Here is a 24,772-nt window from a genome sequence, read left to right on the forward strand (position 1 = left end):
ATAATCTAAAAACTGTTTGGTAGTTTTCATATCTAACATTTCAACCTGTTTCGTAATTCTACAAGAAGTTCCACAAGGCTCAAACATGTTTGGCAATATAATAACAACTAATTTGTTCTTATAACTTGGTTGGAATGGAATTTGAAACCATCATTATACAAGTTTCTTGAATCTCTAGGGGCCAAGATTTTTAATTATATGTAACCGAATTCAGAAATGTATGGAATTTAAGAATTGAAATGGGTAGTGGTCGGAATGTGTAAAGCTGGAATTACTTTGATTACTGGATGTTGATCAAATACAAAAGCCCGCCATTGCTAATATAAGTTAAAGGTCAACCAATGCAGGATCAGAGATGGAAACTTCGCAATTCTTTGTCATTTTCATTTTCATTGAGCTTGAGACCAAAAGAACACCAGTTTACATGATATGCAACAGGTGCAACTCTTTGAAATGCTGATGGGTACTCACCTAGTCATCTTGTCCCTAGGGTGTGGTATTCAAGAATTGCAGATAGGCGAGCCCTCAAATAACTGAATAAGAATCAGATCTTAGCTTATAGTTCTTTTTGCATGGAAAAAAAAGTAAGGGGAATAAGAAGACTTACGGTGGACTTAGTAGAATCCTCTTCCACGAATCGCAAAAGATTGATTTAGCATACTGAATTGCGATTTGAAAACTGTAAAGGTATGGGGTTCTCTCTACGAATCCATTTCATTTAATGCTGTTTTGGTTTGAAGGAAAAAGCAGGGAAAGGAAGGGAAAAGTAGGAAAACCTATACGAAGATTGTAAACGTTTCTTTATCTTTTCCTTCCTTTTCCTACCTTTTCCTTCAAACCAAACATAACCTTACTGTATGCTTAACCCATTTGAAGTTTAAAGTTTTGTTTGTCAGAAAAAAAGTTTCTTCTTCTTGTTGTCAATTATATTGCTGATTTTGTAAAAAAATTATTAATCCTGTGTAGGATGTGATGTTTGGTGGCATCGGACCGTCACATTGGCAATCGAGTGGGCCATGGTGGAGATGATGAGAAGTCCAGAGGGCCCGAATAGAGTGCAATGGGAACTAATGAACGTGGTGGGTCTGGAATGAAGAGTTTAGGAGAGGAACCGAATAAGCTCTAGGGTGAATCAGCAAGGCATCGGAACTTGGCCTCGTAAATCTTCTTATATATGACCATGATGTTCTGATAATGGAAGCAAACAAAATCATTTCTTAAGACCCGATATCCACCATATATGTATTTACATAAGTTTGGTTTTGTAGGCATTTGAAAAGTGAGTATAGTTATTATTCACGTAAAACTCCATTCCGGTTTAATTTTATGTAAGTTTAAATGGAATGGAGTTTTATGTTGATAATCGATGTAAAATCTCATCAGCTCTAAAGCTTTACACTCTTTCACCATCGATATTTTTATACCGATGACGTTTTGTACCGATTCCAAACGCAGCCTTAATACCTCCTGATTTAACGGTATTTATCTAACGGCTAAAGTCCACGAGTCTTTGTAAAAAAAAAAAAAAAAGTAGGAGGGGACTTTGTCACTGACCCCATAATAGAGGGGGTGTTTCTAAGTTACCCAGAAAATGGAAAAGAGCCTCGACGCCCATTTTCCATTTTGCCGCCGCTCCGCTCCACTTTCACTAATGGCTGATTTTCCTTTCGTGTTCTAACCGTCATTCCATAGGAAAGTCGTAGGAAAGGAAAGGAGGAAGTGTGTGAAGGGAACGAGAGAAAGGTAATGGAGGAGATAGAGGAGCTCAGGGCAAAAGTTATCGCATCAATGTCTACACATTCAAACCCTAACCCGAAGCCGAAGGAGAACCCCATAGGGATCAGAGAAGAAGGCGAGCTTTCTTCATCTGATAGCGATGTAATTTCTTTCTTAACCTTGATTTTTTCTATCATTCATCTGTTGTTCCATCTTTGTTTCTCGATGAATTGATGATTCTGCAATAGATCAATTTTCCCAACTTTCATTTTATTTTATTTTTTCTATTTTGAATTTCTGCTTGTACATCTTATCTTATCCCATGGTTCCGAGATTTAGGTTCTTTTAACTTTATATTATATCATTTCGACGACTTGCTCCTTCTAAATTTGCATCTTGTCACTGATCTCTAGTAGCTATCCTTCGTATGCTCTCTTGTAGTTTAGATTCATTCCCCAACTCATTTACCAATTCAGGTTCCAATTGTACGCTTTGGTATTTTTGTTCTTCTTCTCTTCCTCCTATTGGTAACAACTCGCTTGTTCTTGAGTATGTTCTACTTCATTTTGATTGGATGGAAATTTCGCAATTATTTGGATGTTTCTGGCCCTTTCCCCTGTAAATCTAATATATTCTTCGCCGAAGACTACTGGAGATTTTTGTTAGTCCTTGCGTTTTTATCATTTTTGTCATTTTCTTTGTTCAGGAAATTCATGCATGTTCTCCTGCACAACCCACCAATATTACTGCGCCTTCAATTGGGCGTAGTAATGCTGCTCCTCCGAACAAACATAGTGGAACCTCTAATGTTGGTAAGTCACGTTCACTGTGTTTCACCATTTGTTTGTTTCATCATCTAATCGCACTTGCAATTCGGAAACTTTGTTCTCTTACTTTTGTTGAGTGTTCATTCAACTGTTTCAGATTTCATTTGCAGTTTTTCCTTTAGTTTCCTTTTTATTTCATACTTCACGCTTTACAATCAGTTGGAGAGGTACTAGAAGGACTTAAAATGTTCCGGTACTATTCTGGTTCTACTGCAGAGGCTATTCCTATTGCTGTTCAGCTGTTGTTGCTGCTATTCTAATGAGTAATAGTGGATAATTGGGTAGACAATAGAAAAAGTCATTAACATGTGAGAAGATGGAGCTATAATTGATCCATGGTCCAATAAATGAAGTGTGCAAACCTTTTAAGGGAAAAAACTGGTCTTCAATGCTGAAAGTAGACTATCGAGTGTATTATTTAGTAATTAAAAAAATAGATAGACGAAACTATCAAAAGAGACAGAATAATAGTTCAATCTTGAAATACTCCTTTGTTGATTTTCATCACCTGCCATCGTGTCTTTTTGGCATTCTTCAACAATCTACTCTTCCCTCTCCCTCTCCCTCCTTGCTTATTTTCATTTACCAATCTTGTATCTTGTCCGTTTATCCATCATCCTTTCACTGGTTGTCATCTTGAGCTCAAAAGGTAATAATGTGAGTCCTAGGTGATTATGTATGTAATAAATCAGTTAGTTTCAACTTAAGGGTATTAATGTTATATGTAATAAATCTAAACAACTTGTTCTTATCGGTAGCAAAATAAATCTAAACAACTTTAGTTTCAAATTAATTTAAAGTCAGTATGGTAAGGTCAATAAATTTAATAAATTTCAGTATTTTGGTGTTTGAATAGTGAGAACCTTGTTATTTTGTAGTATTTATGGAAGAAAATAAAGGGAAAGCCAAATTTAGGTTATCATTTCTGAAAGTGCCAAGGCCCATCCTCAGTGAAATGTCTTAGTGTGCAGTCCTAAAATTTGGGGATGCTGTTTATGGATGACTTTGTAACCTTAATTAAATATGACTAATAAAGAATATGCTAATGCTCTTTTTGTTCTTGAGGAAAGATTAACCAAATTTCATTAAAGCAAGAAAAGTACATGAGAAGATGTACATGGCAGGGGTAGAACCCCAAAGCTTACAGAGGAGGAATTTTATCACTATACAGTTCTTCCAGAAATACACCCCATTTGGCTAAACCATCTGCTATGTGATTTAGTTCCCTAGGAATCCAAGTTAGTCTTGCATTTAGGTAGTTCAGGGAGTTCCTAGCCTCTGTCAAGTAATGGTTCAGTCTCCAAGGTCCTCCCTCCTTTTCCTTTAACCATTTTATGGTATCTGGTGAGTCTCCTGCAATTATTTTGTTCTGGATTCCCAGATTTTTCACTATTCTGATTCCTATAAGAGCCGCTATTACCTCAGCTTTTATAGAGTCAGCCAAGCCAATTGGACCACTGAAAGTCCAGCAAGTATTACCCCTTTCATCCCTTAAAGGGGTAAGGCGCATGCCTTTCGCCTTTCGCCTTTCGCCTTTCGCCTTGTGCTTTATAACTTATGAGGCACACACTAGTTGCCCCTGCAAAATGGAAAATCAATGGAATTAAGAAATGCATTTTTTGTTGTGCTACAATCCAAGAGAGAAATCATGATTCTTGAGAACAAAAACATATTTTTTATAAAAGAGAACAAACATTTGTTCTTCATGAATGGCCGGTGAAGATATCTCTTTTCTTCTTCTTCATGCTCTTGTTTGTTGGAGATTTACCCATAGAATTGATTAAAAAAGTGAGAACATGAGACCAAACCTTTTTACCAGAAAAGATTGAAGATTGCTCTATTTATTTGGAAACCCATCGACCATACTCTGCGTTGGAATTCGGAAATCCATCCACCGCTCAATCCATGATAAACCGAAGCAGTACTTTTTAGGTTTTGATTTTACGGTTGTACTTCTGTGGAGATTTTTTAGGTTAAACTATTATGCTAAGCTTTAAAACTTGTCTTTTAAGTTCTGAAATTTTTAGGTTGATTGTACTTTTATGATTTTTTTTTTGTGTGGATGAAAAATTGGCTGTTAAGTATTTCTATATTTATGTTTTTAGCTAGGTGACAAATGGTTGATATGGTTTGTACTTTGTTAGTAAGCAAGTATGAATTAATTAATACAAATAATACCAACACTTCAAAATCCAATGGTCTAATGGGTTTTCTAGAGGGTATTTTTGTTAACGGCCATCATATTCTTTAAATTTTTTGGTAAATAAAATAAATTACCTTTCTTTGATAAAAAAACCAATGCTTTAAAATTTAAAATCGAAACAAACAAATTACTTTTTTGAGTATTCTAATGAAACTTTGTCCACAACATGTATTCTAATGGTGGACCTTAATTCTTTTTCTTTTTAGTTTTTACAGTGGTTTTTCAGGAATTATAAATTGGGTAGTAGTGTAGGGTTTGTTTGGTTTACATGAATAGAGGTCTAGAATTGGAATCGGAATGGTCCATTCCAAGTTTTTTCATGTAGTGGCAAGTGGAAGAAGGAGAAGGAACTATATCTCAAGTCTGGAGTTTGAAGGGGCAATAATTTCCAATCAAAGAGAATTTGTAGGGGCCTTTGCAGATCATTTTAGGTCTATTTTTAGAAGACCCCTAAACAATAGGGTGTGGCTTGAGGGATTGGATTGGCCAACACTGAAACTGGAGGATAGGGAATGACTGGAAAGGAAATTTGAATTGGAAGAGATAAAGGAAGCAGTGTTTTCTATGGACAAATCAAAGGCACCAGGCCCTGTTGGTTATACGATGGCTTTTTATTAGGATTGTTGGGAGATACTAAAAGAGGACCTAAGGCTAGTGTTTGATGAATTTTATTCTAGAGGAATGATAAACCCGGGGCTAAATTCCACATTCATTGCCTTGGTTCCCAAGAATAGGAATGCAAATCACCCGGGGGACTATAGGTCGATCATCCTAGTTAATAACCTCTATAAGATCATCACTAAGGTGCTGTCCATTAGAATTAGGAAAGTGCTCCCAACAATCATAGCAGACAACCAAGGAGCTTTTGTGAAAGGGAGGCAAATAACAAATCAAATACTTATAGCAAATGAGAGTTTGGAGGAGTTCAATAGATCCAAGAAAAAAGGGGTGGTATGCAAATTGGATTTGGAAAAGGCTTATGACATGGTGGATTGGTCTTTATTGATGGAGGTGATGGTCAACTTTGGGTTCAGAGACATGTGGTGTAAGTGGGTGATGGGCTGCATCAGAAAATGCCATTACTCCATATTGGCAAATGGGACAGTGCTAGATTTTTTTCCAGCTTTGAGAGGGATAAGACAAAGAGATCCCCTTTCCCCTTTTTTATTCACAATGGTTGTAGTAGTTTTGGGGAGACTAATTTCTAGAGCAGACTCCAGGGACTTAATAAGAGGTTGGAGAGTTGGAAGGGAGAATGTGCCACTCACACATTTGCAATTTGCAGATGACACAATACTTTTTTGTGAAGGAGGGGACCTTAATAGGATAAGAAACCTGAAGCTCATTATACAACTCTTTGAGCAAATGTCAAACCTTAAGGTGCATTTTGAGAAGAATTGTTTAGTTGGGGTCAATATGGGGGAGGGGGAGACATCAGAGTGTGCAGTTTCTAATTGGCCCTTAAACTACCTCGGTTTGCCTTTGGGAGATAACCCTCATAAAGATGAGTTTTGGGTGGGAGAATCACTTTAATCAGGTCTACATTAGCTAACCTTCTTGTCTACTTTTTATTAGTCTTTAAGATTCTAGTTAGGGTGGCTAGCAGACTAGAGGATGGTTTGTAGGAGCAAGAGGGAGGGAGGATTGGGTATTGGGAACATAAGGAATAGGAATTTGGCACTACTAGGGAAGTGGCTGTGGAGATTTTCTTTGGAGAAGGATAAACTGTGGGTGAAGATAGTGGGCAGTATTCATGGGGTAGCAAACAATGGATGGTATTCTGGGATTCTGGCAAGGACTACAAGAGCAACACCTTGGAAAGCTATTCAAGCTATTTTTCCATTGTTCTCTCCATTGATCAGGTATGACTTGCACTCATGCTATCTCATCAATTTTTGGGAACATATCTGGATTGGGGATTCTCCCTTAAAAGACCAATTCCCGAGTCTTTTCACTCTTTCCACATTTAAAAATGAACCAGTTTCCTCCTTCCTTGTTCCTTCTAACTCAGCTTCTGGGTTCAACTGGAACTTGGGCTTTAGAAGGGAAATTAGGGACACAGAGTTTGATTGTATTTTATCCTTGTTATCCATTCTTGAAGGGGTCTTCCTAGAGCCAACAAAGGCAGACAGTAGAATTTGGACACTTACCCCCTCGGGTTCTTTCACATGTGCTTCTTTCTTTAAAGCCCTAACACAACCTTCTTCTTTGGGTCTGTCCTTCCCTGTTAAAGAGGTGTGGTGTCTTCTTATACCTCCAAAGGTTGGGAGTTTCTGTTGGGAAGCCTTTTTGGAAAGAGTTAATATAGGTGATTTACTTCAAAGAAAAAGACCCAATAGTTGTCTGTATCCTCACTGGTGTGCTTTCTGTAAAGCTGATGGTGAGTCTGAATACCATTTACTAATTTCCTATCAATTTACTAAAGTCATTTGGGAATGGTGTACTTCTTTGTTTGGGTGCAGGTGGACCCCCTTTGAATGTGCAAAGTTTATTCAGTTCCATGCCGAGTTGGCCAACAAAAAGGGCTAAGATTATGTGGAGATGTATGAGGGCTGCAGTTTGTTGGACTGTTTGGGAGGAGAGAAACTCACGGATCTTCTCAAAAAAGGAGAGAAGCTTGGAAGTAATATTGGAGGTCATCCATATTAGGGTGATACATTGGCTGAAAACTTTGGCATTGTTTGCAGAATTCTTAGTAGATGAGATGCTAAAAAACTGGAAGGAGATTGCAGAATTAGCTTTAGTTAAGAAGGCATCAAACTCTGGTTGGATTCCTCCACCTCATGGCTTTATTAAACTGAATTTTGATGGCAGCAGTATGGGTAATCCAGGGCCATCCGGAATAGGAGGAGCAATAAGAGATGAACATGGGAATCTGTTAGTTATGTTTTCTGGACCAATAGGGGAGGGAGATTCCTTGAGGGCTGAGATACTTGCAGCTCTTGAAGGGGTACAAAGAGTCAAGGATATGCAATTTAGCAAGCTGATCATAGAAGGAGACTCTGAATTTGTGGTGAACTGGTTAAAAGAGGATAACTCTAGGATATGGAATTACAACAATGAAAAGAGAAGTGCAAACTCACTGGCAGATGGTCTAGCTAGGCAAGGGGTGAACAGAAACTCTATATTTTGGGCCATATTGTAATTGTATTTTGGTGTTCAATGATTGTTCTAGGGAGATAAGATTGTTTAGCCCCCTTGCTTTGTAATTTTTCTTAATCTTAATTAATACATTTCACAGTTATTGATCAAAATAAAAAATACAACTGGTTTGTTGGGCAGAATTGGAATCCCATCTAAACCAATCAGAATGGTCCATTCCATTTAGACCATTCTAATTCCCAATGGGTGGTTGGATGCACATGCTTGTAGTGTGTATAAGGTTTTTGCTTTTAGGAGATCCTGTTATGGTCATTGGACCATTAATAGATTAGATGAACCAAACAAAATCACACAAAACTCCAATTTCATGTTTTTTAATGCCTTTATTGTTTATTGACTATATCTATAATTTTTATCTTTTTTACTTTGAGGCTTACGCCTCACCTCTCTAAGAACTAACTGTCCCACCTCCGCCTTTAGCCTTTTAAGACCTTGGGTAGAACTAGACATTTCTTTTAAGGAGAGGGATCAGCTGAGGGATGGCGTGAACACCACGTTTCTTCACCTTAATCCTAGTGAAGCTCAAATCAGAAGGGTTTGACAGTCGATGGTCTATTTCTTCAAGGCCTCCATAGAGATCTCCTATTAATGAGAAAATCTCCTTCGTCCAAAGGTGGAATGGTAGTCCTCTCACTTTTATCCAACTGTTGAAGTTTAACAGTTCTGGGACTGCATTTATATTTGGCCACCATTGTTCTATAGTAACCCAGTTACTGAACATGGAAAGATTTTTGTTTAATTCAGGCTAAAACCAGATCTTCCGTTGGAGCAAAACCCACTGCTCTGTTTTCTTCAAGAGGAATCAGTTTCAACAGAAATTCAGAGTGAAGGTTTGCTGACAATCCTAGCTCTACTTCTCTCCAGTTCAGCGAAGTAGGCTTTGAGCAAACATACCGAACGATTTATCCTAGTGGATGACGGAGATGAACACTGAGCCCCGTCTTGATGATCCTACTCCTGGATTCGAGCAGAGGAAAGAAAAACCTTCAGGATAGGGGTTCGCTTTGGGGATACAGAAGAACTTCAACAGCTGGACGAAAATGTTCCAACCGCCTTTGACTGGCTCTTCTGGAATGCAGATGCTTCTTACCTTGTCTGATTTTTCCCAACAACTGACTTGGACATATCTGCCCCAACTTGTTTTCTTTAAGTTGCAAGCAGAGGATTTTTCCTTTGGATACCCTCTTGCGATCAGCGATGAATGATCGTTGATTTTCCATTGCTTCCTGAATGAAACCCCTGATCCAGAGAATATCCTCCTCAAACAGGAAGATTCGTGTCCATTCTCCCCTACCTCTTTCTGTTACTGTGAAGTCTTCTTCTTGGTTGACACTCCTTTGTTCTATTTCAAAATTTTTTGAGCCGACTACTGCAAGCTTCTTGATTAATCTTCCTTCCTTAAAATTTGACATCGTTTAGTGCGAGCTTTTCTCTGATTAAGAGTAAGGGCCTGTTTGTTTCCTCCTAACTCTTATTTCTTAAGAGAAATCTTTTAACTTTAAAAGAAAAATGGGTGTTCGTTTCCTCTTATCTCTTATTTCTTAAAGTGCAATCAGCCAATCATACAACTTTGTGTTTTCCAATGATACCCGCAAAAAGACAAACAGAAACTCTCATATATAGGGTCAAACTGGATATTTGATAATTTTCAGAATTCAGAACAACATTCTCTACATTCAGAGTTCAGAGGAAAGAAAAGTTCACCAATACCAGTATACCTCTTAATGTAATTATTGCACTTTTAGATGTTAGACTTCAGAGCAAACGAGCAGGCCCTAAAACTTCAACTTAGTACCTCCTATTTGTCTTCATTGACGTCACTATGATCAGTTGGTCTTTCTGCACACCTGCTACTGTAACTGGATAGTCAGAGCACCCAGACATTTTTAGTGTCTCCACTCAAGAAAATCAAAAAATGTTCTGCAAAACTTCTTAGAAAGGGATATTCTCATGAGTACCAACCAAGTTATTTCAAAACTGAAAATCTGGTTCACTTAGCGGATAATGCCTCCAGTCTCGGTCCCAAAAAAGATAAACAAGCTGACACAAGCAAGGCATTAAGTTCCGCCTTAGTAACACAACCATCTATAATGGGGCAATCCACCTCAAGACCGCCATTTTGTGAGATTAGGCATGGAAGCCATCCTTCCTGATCTTTGAGATTGAGCATTTTTCAAAATCTTATACAATTTCTTAGATGTTGACATACACATGGAAACAATTTTATTTATGCTTTTCTTCTTCTTGGTTAATCTTATTCTAACATCTATATTTTCATTGTCTAATATGCACCCTGTTTTCTGTTTAGCATCCATCTTTAGTTTATTACTAGTTACTGCATATTTTGGTTTATATTACCTGTCCTTTTTTTATTGTGGCCGACTCCATATAGTTGGGATAAGGCATGGGTGATAATGATGATCGCCTGTCCTTTTTTATTGTTTACATTAATGTGTGGAAAAGAATGGATTACAATACAAAGTGTGACAAGCATCATTCTTTAATGATGGCAAGTTCCAGTTACCTAACTCCATTTTCAAACATTCAACTTGCATATGACCTTCATAGTGGATGACTTCTCAATACAATTCTAAGCCCCCTCTCATTAGGGGTTGAGTATGATCATTGTTTGGTTCTTTCCTCAGATGAGGTGTAATTTAAGTATTCTTTATTGTGGTAGGCATGCCTGTTATTTCGGAATTGTGTTAGAACCAGGATGTTTACCCCCCCCCCCCCCCTTTGGGAGCAATTGATACATATATTCAATACTTGCTCAATCAGATATATACACATACACACACATTTTGGAAATATCAATACAGTTATATTTTATTTTTAAAGAATCCTCTAGTAAAACTCCCAAGTACCTAATCTAACTAACAGAATCTTTATTGATAGATGGTCCTGTAAGCTCTGGTCGCACTCAACTTTTATCTGTGAAACAAAACCATCGTAAGTACTTGGAGACTAGTCCAGCACCATCCAGACCGGGTAATCATCAAAATTCTTCCAGTTGGTATCTTCCTTCTGGGACAAATAATAATCTTGTGATAAGATTCTCAGATGATGACAGTGGAAGTGATTCTGAAGAGTATAAACCAGAAAAATCTTTGGAAAGGAATGTCAGCTCTATTGCAGTAGATGCATCTAAACGACAACTTTTTCAGTCAAAAGCAGATATGTTGCAACGAACTTCAAATAACCAAGTGAGAACAGTGCCAAAGAAACTCCCATTGAGTCGCACTTTTATCACTTCGATGACCAAAATCAATGGAGCCACTTCCAGGGGATCGAGACCTTCACTTGAACAGGCATCTCGTGTGCGAAATTTAGATTCTGTCAGTAAGATGTTGGCAAGTTGTGACCGAGTGCATAACCAAGGTATGAATTTGAACAATAACAATCTTGAGAGCTTACGCCAACAAATTGCCATACGAGAAAATGAACTGAGGCTTCAATATAAGTCTGCCCAGAAAAACAAGGAAACTACTTCAAGTTCACGTAAGGGTTACAGTGGTGGAAAGCTCACCAACAATGCTGTTGGAAAGGGTAGAACAGCTTCTGCTAATACCATACAGCCATCTCCTAATGAACGGGAGAACAAGCGTTTGAAACTTGATGAAACTTGCCAAAATAAGCTCAAATCAGTTTGTCAGCAGCAGAAGTTGAGACCAGCCTCTAAATCTGTATCAGAACCAAAAATGTCGTCAATGAACAACACTCTTACAGACAGAGAGTTGGTGGTTTACAGCCAATACTCCAAAGAAATTCCTGAGGGAACCAAAAGTCCAAGCACAGATGAACGGCGAGTAGCAGGCGATGAACAGAATCCTGTTCCATCAAGCAATTTACTAACTGAGGTGAAAGATGGTAAATCTTCAGTCCCATTGAAACCATATTTAATGCACTGAACTTTGAGTTGCTTAATAAGCAGGGTCCTTGCAAATTATCAGGTGGTGGTGTCTCTATGAATTGCAATCAGTCTGAGAAGAGCGCTAAGCTGATGGGTTCTCATACTTCATTAAATCAAAGCTCACTATTAATGCAGATGACATCAAGAGTAGATGATGGACCTGCTTGCCAGCTCAGGGTGCATTCCCCAAAGGAACAAGTAAATGTATACTATGTTTTATTTATCTTACTTGAGTTTTCACAACTTAATACTGACCTTTTTCTATGCCATCCTTTGCTTTTCTGTCCTTTTTTTCCTAATCAATATTTAACATTTTTTGTAACATAAATTTCTGAATTGATGAATTTCATCCATGATCAGATATGTGTTGTAAAGCTTATTCCATGTGAGAAATCTAAAGCTACCGAATCATTGTCTTATTTAACATTCAAGATTTCTACCCATTTGAATGCATCTTGAGCTGATTTGTGAATATATATTTTTGGATCAATAGCTGATTTTTGAAGATGTCCCTGATATAATATGACTTTGGTGGTTGCCAGTGTTGTTGGTTTTCATGAGTGGTTTTCCAGGAATGTGGGCCCAACATTGTGAAACTATATTGACATTTTCCATGAAATAAAAAATTTATTAACCATTCTTGGCTACTGTGGATTTTTCATTTTCTCAGTTGGGTCCCACACATTATATCGATCTTACAGAAGCTTATAAGACTCAAAGCAGGTCATATAAAGAGACTCAAAAGGTGACCGGCTTTCAAGTTTCAGTACTAGTTATGAAGTTATCTGCCATTTCCAATATTGTTGAATGGCATGGCCTGGGGCTAAGGTAACTACAGTGGGAGAGCTGTGTTATGGGTGACCTTATTGCACGGATCACTTGTGTATGTGATGCAAGTGAATGTTTACAAAAATTCTGTTGCAAAGTTTCATTGTTCGTTCCATCATTAGCCCTATCCATGTTTCTACAGAAGCTTATAAGAATTTATTAACCCTATCCAACGTTGTGAAACTATATTGACATTTTCCATGAAATAAAAAAATTTATTAACCATTCTTGGCTACTGTGGATTTTTCATTTTCTCAGTTGGGTCCCACACATTACATCGATCTTACAGAAGGTTATAAGACTCAAAGCAGGCTGTATAAAGAGACTCAAAAGGTGACCGGCTTTCAAGTTTCAGTACTAGTTATGAAGTTAGCTGCCATTTTCCAATATTGTTGATTGGCATGACCTGGGGCTAAGGTAACTACAGTGGGAGAGCTGTGTTATGGGTGACCTTATTGCACGGATCACTTGTGTATGTGATGCAAGTGAACGTTTACAAAAATGCTGTTGCAAAGTTTCATTGTTCGTTCCATCATTAACCCTATCCATGTTTCTACAGTGGCTCAAGAACACATTCATTCTTCTTTGTAGCTTTTCAAAGCATGGAATAAATATTTCATGGTCTTAAAAACGTTCAGTTTTAAAAATTTCAAATAGAAAAACATGTATTTATGCTTGATTTTAATTGTTAGGAATGGCAAAAATGACAACAACAAAATCCACTACATTGGTGAATATTTACAAATACATTACACTTTGTTTCTTTGTTTTTGGGAAAAAGTCACTAATTATAAGTTTTATTATCTTCACTATAATTTAGCTATAATTACATAGTATTATAATGTTTATCCATTGCATGTAGGAAAGTATTATAAAGCCTACCCATTGCATGTAGGAAGATATAACTGTTCAAGTGTTCTTCTCTATGTTACCTTTATGCAGCTGGATATGGTCCTAACCACTTCTTGTTCTCACAATGTGGATGGTTTAATGAAATATTTCCCTATTTCATATTCATTTTAATTTTTATGTCTGAGATGGTTTGCACCAAAGTGTCTGTGAGTTTGTAGCGTGATTAACCTCAATAATGTGGTCAAACTTACTGTTGCTTTTAATTAAATTTGTACATAACCACATCCAGATGATTTTGAGTTTGCTCAATTGCCTACTGTTTCCTTTTTATCATTTTAATCTTCTACTTTTGCAGAACACTGACATGGTAAAATTTCCTAGTAGACTTGGGGGGATTCGTTCATCCATGTTTCAGAACAAGTCAGCTTCTGAACACTTAGTGAGAGGCAGTGAGTATAACGAAATTTCATCTGGTGATAGGACACTTAAGCCCATATCTGATAGTACATGTCATAAGTGTTCCCTCCATGTTCTGGAAAGCAATATGAGAACCTCTGATGTAAGTTCAAGTTTTTTAGGAATGTAGAGCTTGTATATTACATTTTCCTTGGCTACTTTGTTTCCAGTGTGGTAAATTTATTTTTTTGGTTAATGCTAGGCATTTCCGAATACCACATGCTTGTTAAATTGTTCTGGTCAGCTAAATCTCTTGGGACATGATAGCATGGATATTGAATCTTTAGCAAAAATTGAGGAATTGCAAGATAAAGAGTTGGAGGAGGCACAAGAGCACAGACGTCATTGTGAACTTGAAGAAAGAAAAGCACTTAAAGCTTATCGTAAAGCCCAAAGAGCTTTGGTTGAGGCTAATGCCAGATGTACTCTTCTTTATCGGAGAAGAGAGCTGTTTTCAGCTCAGCTTCGAGCTTTTACGATGGAGGGTTCCAATTCTTTGTGGAGTTCTGGGTGGAATAAATGTACAGAAATTGGATTAAATTCCTCAAATATTGTTCCTGAAGCTAACCTGGACCAATCGCCCACTTTAGGCCATCAAATGCAGGCTGAACTGGAAGAATTGAATCAGCTGGCCGGTGATTCAAATATTCAATGTAGAGATGGTACTGTTTTTAATGCACCTTACCAGCCCATGAGTGGGCAAAATTTAGGTTCTGAACCATGTAGTGAACCTGATGCCAGTACATCAGAACCATTACATCACAAGGACAACAGTGCTGTGAATGGAGTATGCACTCCTTCAAACCACCCAGACGTGCCAGCAGATGAAGATGAAGAGACATTTCCTTTTGACAACAAATCTGTTCAGTGCAGGTCACAGTGTGATAGCAAGCAGGAAAATATAGAGAAGGAAATGGGCTTTCCTGCCAGGTTGGAAAGGAAGTATTCAATTGATAGTATCCGGGATCCTGCCCTTCTTGAAGCTTCCTTGAGGTCTGAACTGTTTGCACGTTTAGGAACTAACATTTTGTCGAAAGAAAGTGGTATAGGCTTGAAGAGGGGGTGCACTATTGAAAAAGGAACAGGAAGTGATTTTGGAAATAAGACAGCTGATCGGATTATGGGCAACCAAACAGTCCTGGAAGTGGAACAAAACCAAGTTTCTTCTACTGGAGGTATTTTCTGTTCACTAGTTTTTCAGAAGTGTGTTTTTTAGTGTTACACTATTGGGATTCTTTATCTGTTAATATTCTATCAAAAGCTCAAGTTTCCTTTAAGTTCAACATTCTGGTTCTTCTGGGTTTTAACTTTGGTGATAAATCTGCCATCAGAATTTTGTGTTCCAGTTCAATATATAACTACATCTAAGTTTGTAAATGGTTGTATTTTTGGTACTTCATCCTCATGGTTGTACAAGATTTAGAAGCTATTAGAATTTAGAAAAGGTGAAAAGCATATAGTTTGCAGTTTATGATGATTTCTCATCCATGTTTTTAAATCCTTTATCATATAGGCCTGACTTCCTACTTTTGTTTTTTGAAAAAGAATTGTCATAACATCTTATGCCTATATAAATTATAAATAAGGACAGTTTTGAATTTGATGATGCTTATCCTAGAATCTGTGGAATTCCTTGAATATTGTTGTATATATTTTGGCTGAACCTTGATATGAGGTAGGAAGCTTGTACTTTTTAGAGCTTAAGAGAGCTTAAGGGCTATTTGGATAACATTCTACAATTTGGCTTCTGTCCAGAATTGGATTTCAGTAAGAATCTGAGGTATCTAGTCTTTGATTCTACGTCCATTTCTTTTACCAGACCTACAACCTGACTTGATTCTAGATTTCATCTGTCACCTAATATAGGTTGTGTATTTTGGCAGTAATCAAATCATATGGGATTTTGTTTGATTGATTTGGTAACTTTATATTTCTTTTTTCGTTCAGTGAGAGGTGCTTCTAAGCTTTCTTTGCAAATCACAGACAAGAGCTGTGGTGATAAGAGTTCTTTAGGCGGTGAATTTAACGGTACTGTCAATTCCAATGAGGACAAGTCCTATTTGAAAGAAAGTCATAGTTCAATTACATCTGTATCTGTCTTACCTTCTTCAGATGTGAGGTGCACATTTGGTTATGTGAAATTTAAACCTATAATCAGCATAAGCCGATCCCAGACTGCTAATCATCATAAGTGCCTAGATGAGATTTCACATGAAGAGCACACTGGTGTTGGGTATAATGAGATTATGCTTGATGTTTTGAGGACAACAGAAACTTCAAGAGGTAGAAGCATGGGAGAAATGGGGTCTTATACTTGTGACCTTTCAATTGATCCTCTTTGGCCTCTCTGTATGTTTGAGCTCCGAGGTAAATGTAACAACGAAGAATGTTCTTGGCAGCATTTTAGGGACTACTCTCAGAGAAATATGAAGCAGATTGATGATTCTGATAGTTCTGGTATTAACAAAATCTTTACAAATTTTCCAAGCCTTGATGCAATCTTTCTTTTAATCTAAAAAATGATTTTCTTATGCAGATTGCCATGTTAAACCATCATCACCTCTTGAAAAACCTAATAGAGCATGCATACCTCCTCAATGTCTTAATTATCATCCAATGCCAGCTCCAGTGACATATCTAGTTGGCACAGATCTTCTTAAAGCTGACTTGCATTCTTGTGAATCGATACTGGCTCGGAGTATTGGACAATGCTGGCAAAGGGGTTTCAGCACTTCTTTGTCTCTTCCTTTCTGCTTGCAGAGAAACATTCCTTCAGATGCATCTCTGTTGCGTCACAGTGACAGTTGGACCAGGCAATCTTTATATTTCCATAGTCAAGATGAAGCAATGGTTTGTTGATATGTTCTTCTTCTTCTTCTTTTAAATTCTATAGTTCAATGGATTATATTATCAAGGTATCTTGCATTTCTACTTTTGTTGTGAATGGTTATGTTTGAAGTTGCTAGAAACATTTTGTTTGAGAGACTCAATTGACAGACCTTTTGCTTTCTCCAAATTGTGCATGTTACAACTGAAACAAAATTTCTATTGTTGATCAAACAACTGTTTATAGTGTTAAATTGTATGTAGGTGTGTCAATGGATCAGGGTTGGGTTGGACCCCATCTGAATCAAAATCAATTTTGAACAGATTGGGCGAACCAATAAGACATTGAATTGGACCAGTTCAGAATTAATGGTCCAAAGTATTTATTGAATTGGATTGGACCTGATCCATTTGTAATGGATTTATATTGGACTGGGTTGGGTTGAACCAATATCTGGTCCATTGACATAAGAGTATGGGTGCCAATGAACCATGTTTGGGTTGGATCCAATCTAAATTTAAACCAATTTGAACAGTTTGGACAGTCTAGACATTGAATCGGACTAGTCCAGGATGGTCCAAAGTATTCATCGGATTGGATTAGACTTGGTCCATGTTCATCTGTAAAGGACTCATACTGGACCGGATCAGATTGGACCAATATCTGGTCCATTGACAGTCCTAATTGTATCTATCTTATTAAAGATGATCAGAACGAGAACGTATAGCAAGTATGGTAAATACCTGCAGATTTCTTACCATTGGGATCATTCTTTAATTTATACAAACTAAGCTCTATTTTCACCTTTAGTATTATTTCATTTCAAGATTGGAACCATTATTTTTGAATAAACTATTAGTTATTTTGCTTATAAAAAAGCTATTAGTTATTTTCTGATCTTTTTGTTTTTCATGTATTCTTTGTTTGGATGCAATATCTAGTCGTGTACAACATATGTGCTACTTGTATCTTCTTCCTTGCAAGTTGGTAGAAATATCAGTGGTTAAGTTTTTTGTCACGTGGAGTGCAGTGCTTTGGAAAATTTGTGTTTTTTCCAAGTTTCTCTTCTAATCCTTAGAGTTGTCCAGTCATGCTATCTGAGTCATGTTCCAGAACTATTCTAACTCCTTACGTGTGTCCTTCAGAGGCAAGTCATCCATGGTTCAGCTGATCCTGAGCAAGTCTTGGAAATGGCTTTTATTTTTCTCAATCAGGAGGTCAACAAAGTAGATGGGAAGAAAAAGGTGATGCATCTGGCTTGTTCTTAAAAATATTAACAACTACAAACATGTTTTTGAAATTTATTTGTGTTCTGTGACCTGGGTTGGACTGGAAGTTAAACTATTGGGACTGTCATCTGACCCCAGAAATAAATGTGGTTGATAGGTAGTCCAGCATGCAGTTGATTTGGTCAAATTTCCATGTCATGTGAATGTATTTATATATATCTGTGCATGCCATATAAAACTGAAATTTGTTTCATTTTTTGATTATTTAAAACATTTATATCCATGCTTGATCCTGTCTAAGTATAATTCCGAAACCTGGTCATTATTGTCTTTTATGTTTCTTACAATTATATTGCAGGCACTATCTGTTTTGTCACGATCTCTTGAGACTGATCCAACATCCGTGGTCCTCTGGATTGTTTATCTGCATATTTACTATAGGGATGAAAAGGCTATTGGAACTGATGACATGTTTTTTCATGCGGTATGTTTCTCTTTTTGCTTTTTTTGACATGTAAGGTAAATGGGCTTTGGGACTCCTAACATTATTCATCTCTAAAATCAAATACCTTATCTTCTTGAACTACAAATTGAATGTTGATTCATTATTTCTCTCTGCCATTATTGTTTTTCCAGCCATTCTTTTTTGACAATTCATTGATTTATTTGCTGATTTTTCTCAAGGAACGATAATACTATTTATCTATTCTAACCTATGAATGTAAATCAGATATATAGATTATAGATGTTTGGTCATGATTATTTGTGAACTTAGTTCATCCAGTCAGTGTACAATGTTCACTGATTTATTTATTTTCATCATATTGTCATCAAGTTTATTGTAGCCATCCTTGAGTGGATATGATTTGATATTAAAATTATTATTTTCTAGATGTTCTTCAAGTTTTGGATATGTGGAACTCTAATTTTCTTAGAAGTTGAAACTATATAATGCTGTATGACTTTCTTATTGTCATCATCCTCCATGCCTTATCCTGACATGAAATACAGATGATTGAGCGGATCTTAACTTCTATTTGAATGGCACATAGACTTGGCAATTGGGTTGGGTCAAGACACTTCGGCTTGGGTTAGCAAATGCCCCTAACCCTAAATGTTTGGGTTAGGGTTGACCCATGGGTCAATCCTAAAAATAACTGGAGTTTTAAAATATAAAGAAAAAACACATGAAAAACGCCAAAATTAAAGGAATTAACCTTAAAATTCCAAACATAAAATAAAAAACTTGAAAATTTTCAAAAATTCAAAGATTAAAGAATAAATAGTAAAGATTAGTGATTTAAAAGGCACGCTTGAGGCGTGCCTAGGTCCTAGGTGCATCCCTTTCAAAAGGCGCATGCCTGATGCGCCTTGCACCCCAGCCCAGGCATGCGCCTTTTTTAAAATTCTGCGCTTTTTGCTTTTTTGGGCCTAACTACTGGGCCGGGGGCTCCGCTCCTAGACCCACGACCACACCCCTCGAGGCAAGCCCAGACAAGTTCATGTTAGGGTCTTAAATTCTTATATGTAAGAAATAAGAATTTAAGACCCTAACATGAACTTGTTCAGGCTTTCCTCGAGGGGTGTGGTACAAAGGTGACTCATAGAATCAAGAATGCAATATGTTTTACATCACATTAGCTACTTGAAGTAATGCAATCGAGGAAAAAGAGATTGTGGGTTTTTTAAAACATTTATTTTAAAATTTAAGTTTAGATTTTTTATCAACATTATGTTTAATTTTTTTTTATTTTTTTTTGCATTTTAATAAAATTTTTGGTTTTTTTGAATTTTCTGACATTTTTTTAAATTTTTATCATTTTTTTTGTAATTTTGCGCCTTGCTTCAAAAGGCTGTGCACCTCAGGCGCAAATTGGCCCTTGTGCTTTTAAAACACTGGTAAAAATTAAAGAATGAAAATTTCTAACTATACATACATAGTCCTAATTTGGTTGGGCCGGCTTAGGTCATTCTCAAATTAAGGTAGCTAGATATGAGACCCCCTGTCTCTTTCGGGTTGGGTTGGGTCGGGTTCACAGGTTGGGTCAACTTTTTGCCAGGTCATAGAGTACAGCCACATCTGAATCCGGAATAATAAAATTGACGTTGGATCAGGTTTTGGACTTTCGGAGTCCATTGACAGCCCTAAATGGCAGTGCATCATGTGGATGTTCAGCAACTGTTGGAAAGTTGCAATGAGTTAGCCTACTCATGCTGAGAACACCAAATAATTTCAATGAGACTCTGGATAGCTAGTGTTGTTTATAGCGGCAAATGAAAAAGGAAACTCAAAAGACATGGAGAATTGAAAATTCGCTAGGGTTGGAACCTGTAGTTGATACCACTGCATTAAAATCTCAATTAACCACCAAGAAAAAAAGTAGTCAAATTCAAATCCTGAAGACATTACTTGATGGATAGGGAGGAAAGTTAGAAGCAATACAGAGAATATTTTTTTTTCGATAAATAGCAATACAGAGAATATTACAAACCAACTTAAACCTCATTGACCTTTCTGAGCATCCATCATCCCAACCTCAACCGAAACCATGTGAAATTAGAACTAAAAAAATTGAAGATGAAAGTATGTATGTTTTGTGGACCTTTTCCAACTAAGTGCATGAAAAAAGCATTTCTTTTGGGGGGGGGCAAGTTAAACAAGAAAGTGAAATAGGGAATAGAAGAAGTAGGGTTTTGAGTTCTGTTATCGATAAAAAAAAGTAAGGTTTTGAGAGAAATGGGACGGGAAGGTTTGGATCTATTACAGATTTTTTAAAGAAAAAGTAAACCTTCTTTTTTCAATTTTGGGAGTTGGAGGAGCACTAGAGAGTGATCCTTCACATCTCAGTTTCAAGTTTTTTTTTTTATTTTTTTGGGGGGGTGGGGTGGGCGCACAACCCCCACCAATATACTTGGCTCTGTTGCTCCAAGCTATCTGGGGTCTTCAGAAGGGTGAGCTGGATATGGACCTAACCTTTGGTATTTTTGTGCATGAAGTTGCTTCTCTCAAACTCAAACCCACATTTTCAAGCTTGTCAGCCTGGGATTTAACCACTGCACCAAGCAATGGCTCCTCAAACATGACTTGATGAGTAGAGAGATTTTGTGGAATTGATGAGTCCAGAGATATCAGAAGGTCATGTAGTTGGTTTCTTCAAGCAGCCCAATTAGGTGTCTCTGTTGCATTCTGAGGTTCATAGTTCATTTCCAGTTTAGATAAAGATATGCGGCATCACACATGAAAAATGGAGGATTTAAAAATAACTAAAGAAAAAGGACGCATATAGCAATATCAAAGCATTAAGTGATTTTACCATCTTAGCTGTGCATTGGGAACTTTTCCTTGTGCACATCTTGCATTTGACCGTTATTGTTTGGGTAGTTTTCTTATGATGCAGAGAATTCATCTATTCATTTACATCGTTTAATCTTTTTTCCTTGGAGAACTGAAATGCAAATTATGTCAACATCATATCTTGTTCACCAGATCCACCATAATGAAGGTTCTTATGAGCTCTGGCTTATGTACATCAACAGTCGCTTACAACTTGATGATCAGTTGCTTGCATATGATAATGCACTGTTGGCACTTTGCCGCATTGCATCTTCTCCTGATAGGGATATAAAACATGCTAGTGCATGCATCTTGGACTTGTTTTTACAGATGATGGATTTATTGTGCATGTCTGGGGATGTGGGGAAGGCCATCCAAAGAATACAGACACTCTTACTGACTGTGAAAGATTGTAGCAGCACCCATTCTTTGTTGCTCTCAGATATCCTGGTATGTTTAACTGTATCTGACAAATGTATCTTCTGGGTTTGTTGTCTGTACTTGGTGATCTACAAAAAGATGCCTGATGCAGTAGTAAGGCAGTTTGAGTTTGAGAAAGAGTTCCATACGATGATAGAATGGCCTTCAGTTCAGTTAACACCTGGTGAGAAACAACTGGTTGTACAACTGATGGAAATGGCTGTGGGGTCAGTTGCTTCCAGCTCAGATACAAGGGAAGCCGCTCTCAGATCAGCACACCTGTTAGCTGTGAGTCATGTTAGGTGTATGGCAGCACTTGAAGGCTTAGACTACAGTAAGAATTTGTTGGGCAAATACCTTAAAAAATATCCTACTTGCCTAGAACTCTTTCTGTTATCAGCTCGACTGAATGATCATGAATTTGAGGGTTTGGGTTTTGAAGGATTTGAAGAGGCTTTGAGTGGTTGGCCGAGTGATACCCCTGGAGTTCAGTGCATATGGAATCAATATGCTGAGTATGCTTTGGAGAATGGAAAAGTTAATTTAGCGAAAGAACTGATGGTTAGATGGTTTCAATCTGTTTGGAAGGCTCAGTGTCCTCAAAATGAGAAGACAAATAGTGTCATGGATAATGAGTTACTCTTACTGGAATTACCTTTATCTGTGAATCAAGAAGACTCTTCTGCTTTGTCTAATACAAGAGATGCATTGTTTGGGTTACTTAATCTTTCTCTCCATAGATTGTTGCAAAAAGATTTAACTGAAGCTCGTAGGACAATTGATAGGGCATTGAAAGTAGCCTCTCCCAAGGATTATGAGTACTGTGTTAGAGAGCATGCCAGGTTTTTGCTTGCTGATTGTTCAGAACCAATGGAGGATACTCATGCCAATGAAATAGTGAGCTTTTTGAGTAGGTACTTGGTTGATGACTGGTCTTTTCCTAGTTCCCAGCCATTGTCTAGAAAATTCATTGAAAATATCAAGAAACCAAGATTACGGCAGCTGATCAATAACATTCTTGGTCCAGTTTCTTTTGATTGCTCTCTAATAAACTCTGTTCTCGAAGCATGGCATGGGCCGTCTCTTTTGCCTGAAAAATTCGGTCAACTTAAGGATTTTGTGGATCTTGTTGAGGCTATAATGGAGATTTCACCGGCAAACTATCAGTTGGCATTGTCGATTTGTAAGTTGATGATTAATGTTTCAAATTCTGGTGCAATTACTTCTCATAGTGTTGTGTTTTGGGCAAGCTCTCTCCTGGTCAATTCCATCTTTCAGACGGTCCCAGTGGCACCAGAACCTATATGGGTTGAAGCAGCAGGCATTTTGGGTAATCTAGAGGTAACCCAATCCATTTCTGAGAGGTTTCATCAGAGGGCCTTATCAGTGTATCCCTTTTCCATTAGCCTATGGAAATCCTTTTTCAAATTGTCTAGCACAATAGGAAACATAACTGCTGTTGTAGAAGCAGCCAGAGAAAGGGGTATCAGACTGGACTGACCTTATTTTCTTTCCATCTTTTAGTGGTTTTGAAGGAAACTTAGATGCGTTAGACTTGGCCCAGTAACTGCTTTTGAAAAATTTTGGGCCTCTATGGATGTGTTCAAGATATAAGCAGGAGGTCGAAGTTCAATCTGACAATAGATACAACCAAATTACTGATTAAAAAAATGGACAACCAAATTGCTTATATAAGAATGAGATACAGGATGTCATGGCAAGCAGTTTCACAAACTGAAGGTTTATGAGATGTCATTATCAATTGGAAGAACTCGAATATACAAGATAACAAGCTAACATGATGGACAATCTAACCATTGGCTGTAAAACAGAGAAGAAACTTTCTTTATTTTTTGGTTGTGTATAGCCATGAAAGGATGTTCTTTTTTCTTGATTTCTACTCATTGATAATGCTGTAAGATCTGAGAAATTTGTACGCACAGGGAAAATATTGAAATGGAAAGATTAATTCATTTTTACAGATATCATTCAACTCACAATGTTGATCTTGGTGAAATAGGTATCTGATGAGCTTAAATATGTGCTATTCTGCTACATGGGCACCATGATGCACTATGCTATGGCCAGATTCATTGTCAATTGTGATTAGTGAGTGCTCATTGTCTTGATGTATGGAGGCCCATCATACAACGAACAACCTCCTTTCTATAATGTTATTATGTCCAACACTGGGGAATAAATGCTGTCTTGTACACCGACCTAAGTGAACATCTGTCTGCGTTCAACAATCAGTGCATGCACTTCTGAGCAAGGACAAGATAAACAACTTCTTGAGAAATCTGGGCTATATTGGTATAGCCTAGTGCAGTGTTTTTGAACCGCCATTGATCTGGACTGTTGGAACATTCGGCCTGGGAACCATCCAGGCAACTTGTTCTATTTTACCCTAAACCTAGTCTTTGGTCAAAAACTGTTGAAATGGTCAGCAATTCACTGACCTGGGTGGTCAAACTGTTGATCCAGTCGATTCAATCCGTTCAAGTTTTTGGTTGTTTTTTTATTTTATTTATTTTTTTAAATTGGAATGGGCCATCCATTCAAACCATACGACCCAGAAGTTGGTGGCCAGAATGATTTTGGTTTTGGGTCGGTTTTTAAAACCTTAGTATAGTGGAGTTGAACCTTCGAGTCCCGCACTCCCATCGCCACCATTACCCACTACTCACCAATAAACCCACCAAGCTATTGTTCACCAATAAACCCACCAAGCTATTGTTTACCGAAGTGTGTCTTGTGTTTCTTCATTTTTTTTACAGTGCATTGACGGAAATGCCCAAACAAGCGGCTCTACTTGAATTTCCTTGAATACTTGGTATTTTCGTAGTTATATTTGCAACTACCTCGCAAGCTCAAAGATGGCTAATCAGCTACCATCATTTAGGGTTGTTTACATTAAATGTCAAATTGACCAAACCGGCCCAACCCAACCTGAGTTGGTCGATTTTTCAAAATTACTGGCCGGTTTTGGTTTGTATGAAAAAATA

General features: G+C 37.4%; 1 protein-coding gene across 6 annotated transcripts; it reads left to right on the top strand.

Annotated features, from left to right (window-relative positions):
- Positions 1-1,601: 1,601 nt before the first annotated feature.
- LOC104599318 (zinc finger C3H1 domain protein) lies at positions 1,602-24,548 on the top strand. 6 transcript variants are annotated; one of them, XM_010261806.3, is made up of 13 exons: positions 1,610-1,878; positions 2,423-2,528; positions 10,807-10,899; positions 10,972-11,778; positions 11,862-12,025; positions 12,908-12,982; positions 13,857-14,060; positions 14,160-15,132; positions 15,905-16,414; positions 16,494-16,807; positions 17,930-18,028; positions 18,372-18,497; positions 21,501-23,750. In XM_010261806.3, exons 1-13 carry the CDS (start codon positions 1,747-1,749, stop codon positions 23,265-23,267), a joined length of 5,370 nt encoding a protein of 1,789 aa, XP_010260108.1. In that variant the 5' UTR covers positions 1,610-1,746; the 3' UTR covers positions 23,268-23,750. The 6 variants fall into 6 exon arrangements, with proteins under 6 accessions (XP_088754381.1, XP_010260108.1, XP_010260106.1 ...); XM_088898255.1 differs by lacking the exon at positions 21,501-23,750 and adding an exon at positions 23,788-24,548 and having other exon boundaries at positions 1,602-1,878; positions 10,807-11,778; XM_010261804.3 differs by having other exon boundaries at positions 10,807-11,778.
- The last annotated feature ends 224 nt before the right edge of the window (positions 24,549-24,772 follow it).

This window comes from Nelumbo nucifera, chromosome 2, assembly GCF_055504915.1.
Source record: "Nelumbo nucifera cultivar China Antique chromosome 2, China Antique-T2T, whole genome shotgun sequence".
NCBI lineage: Eukaryota > Viridiplantae > Streptophyta > Magnoliopsida > Proteales > Nelumbonaceae > Nelumbo > Nelumbo nucifera.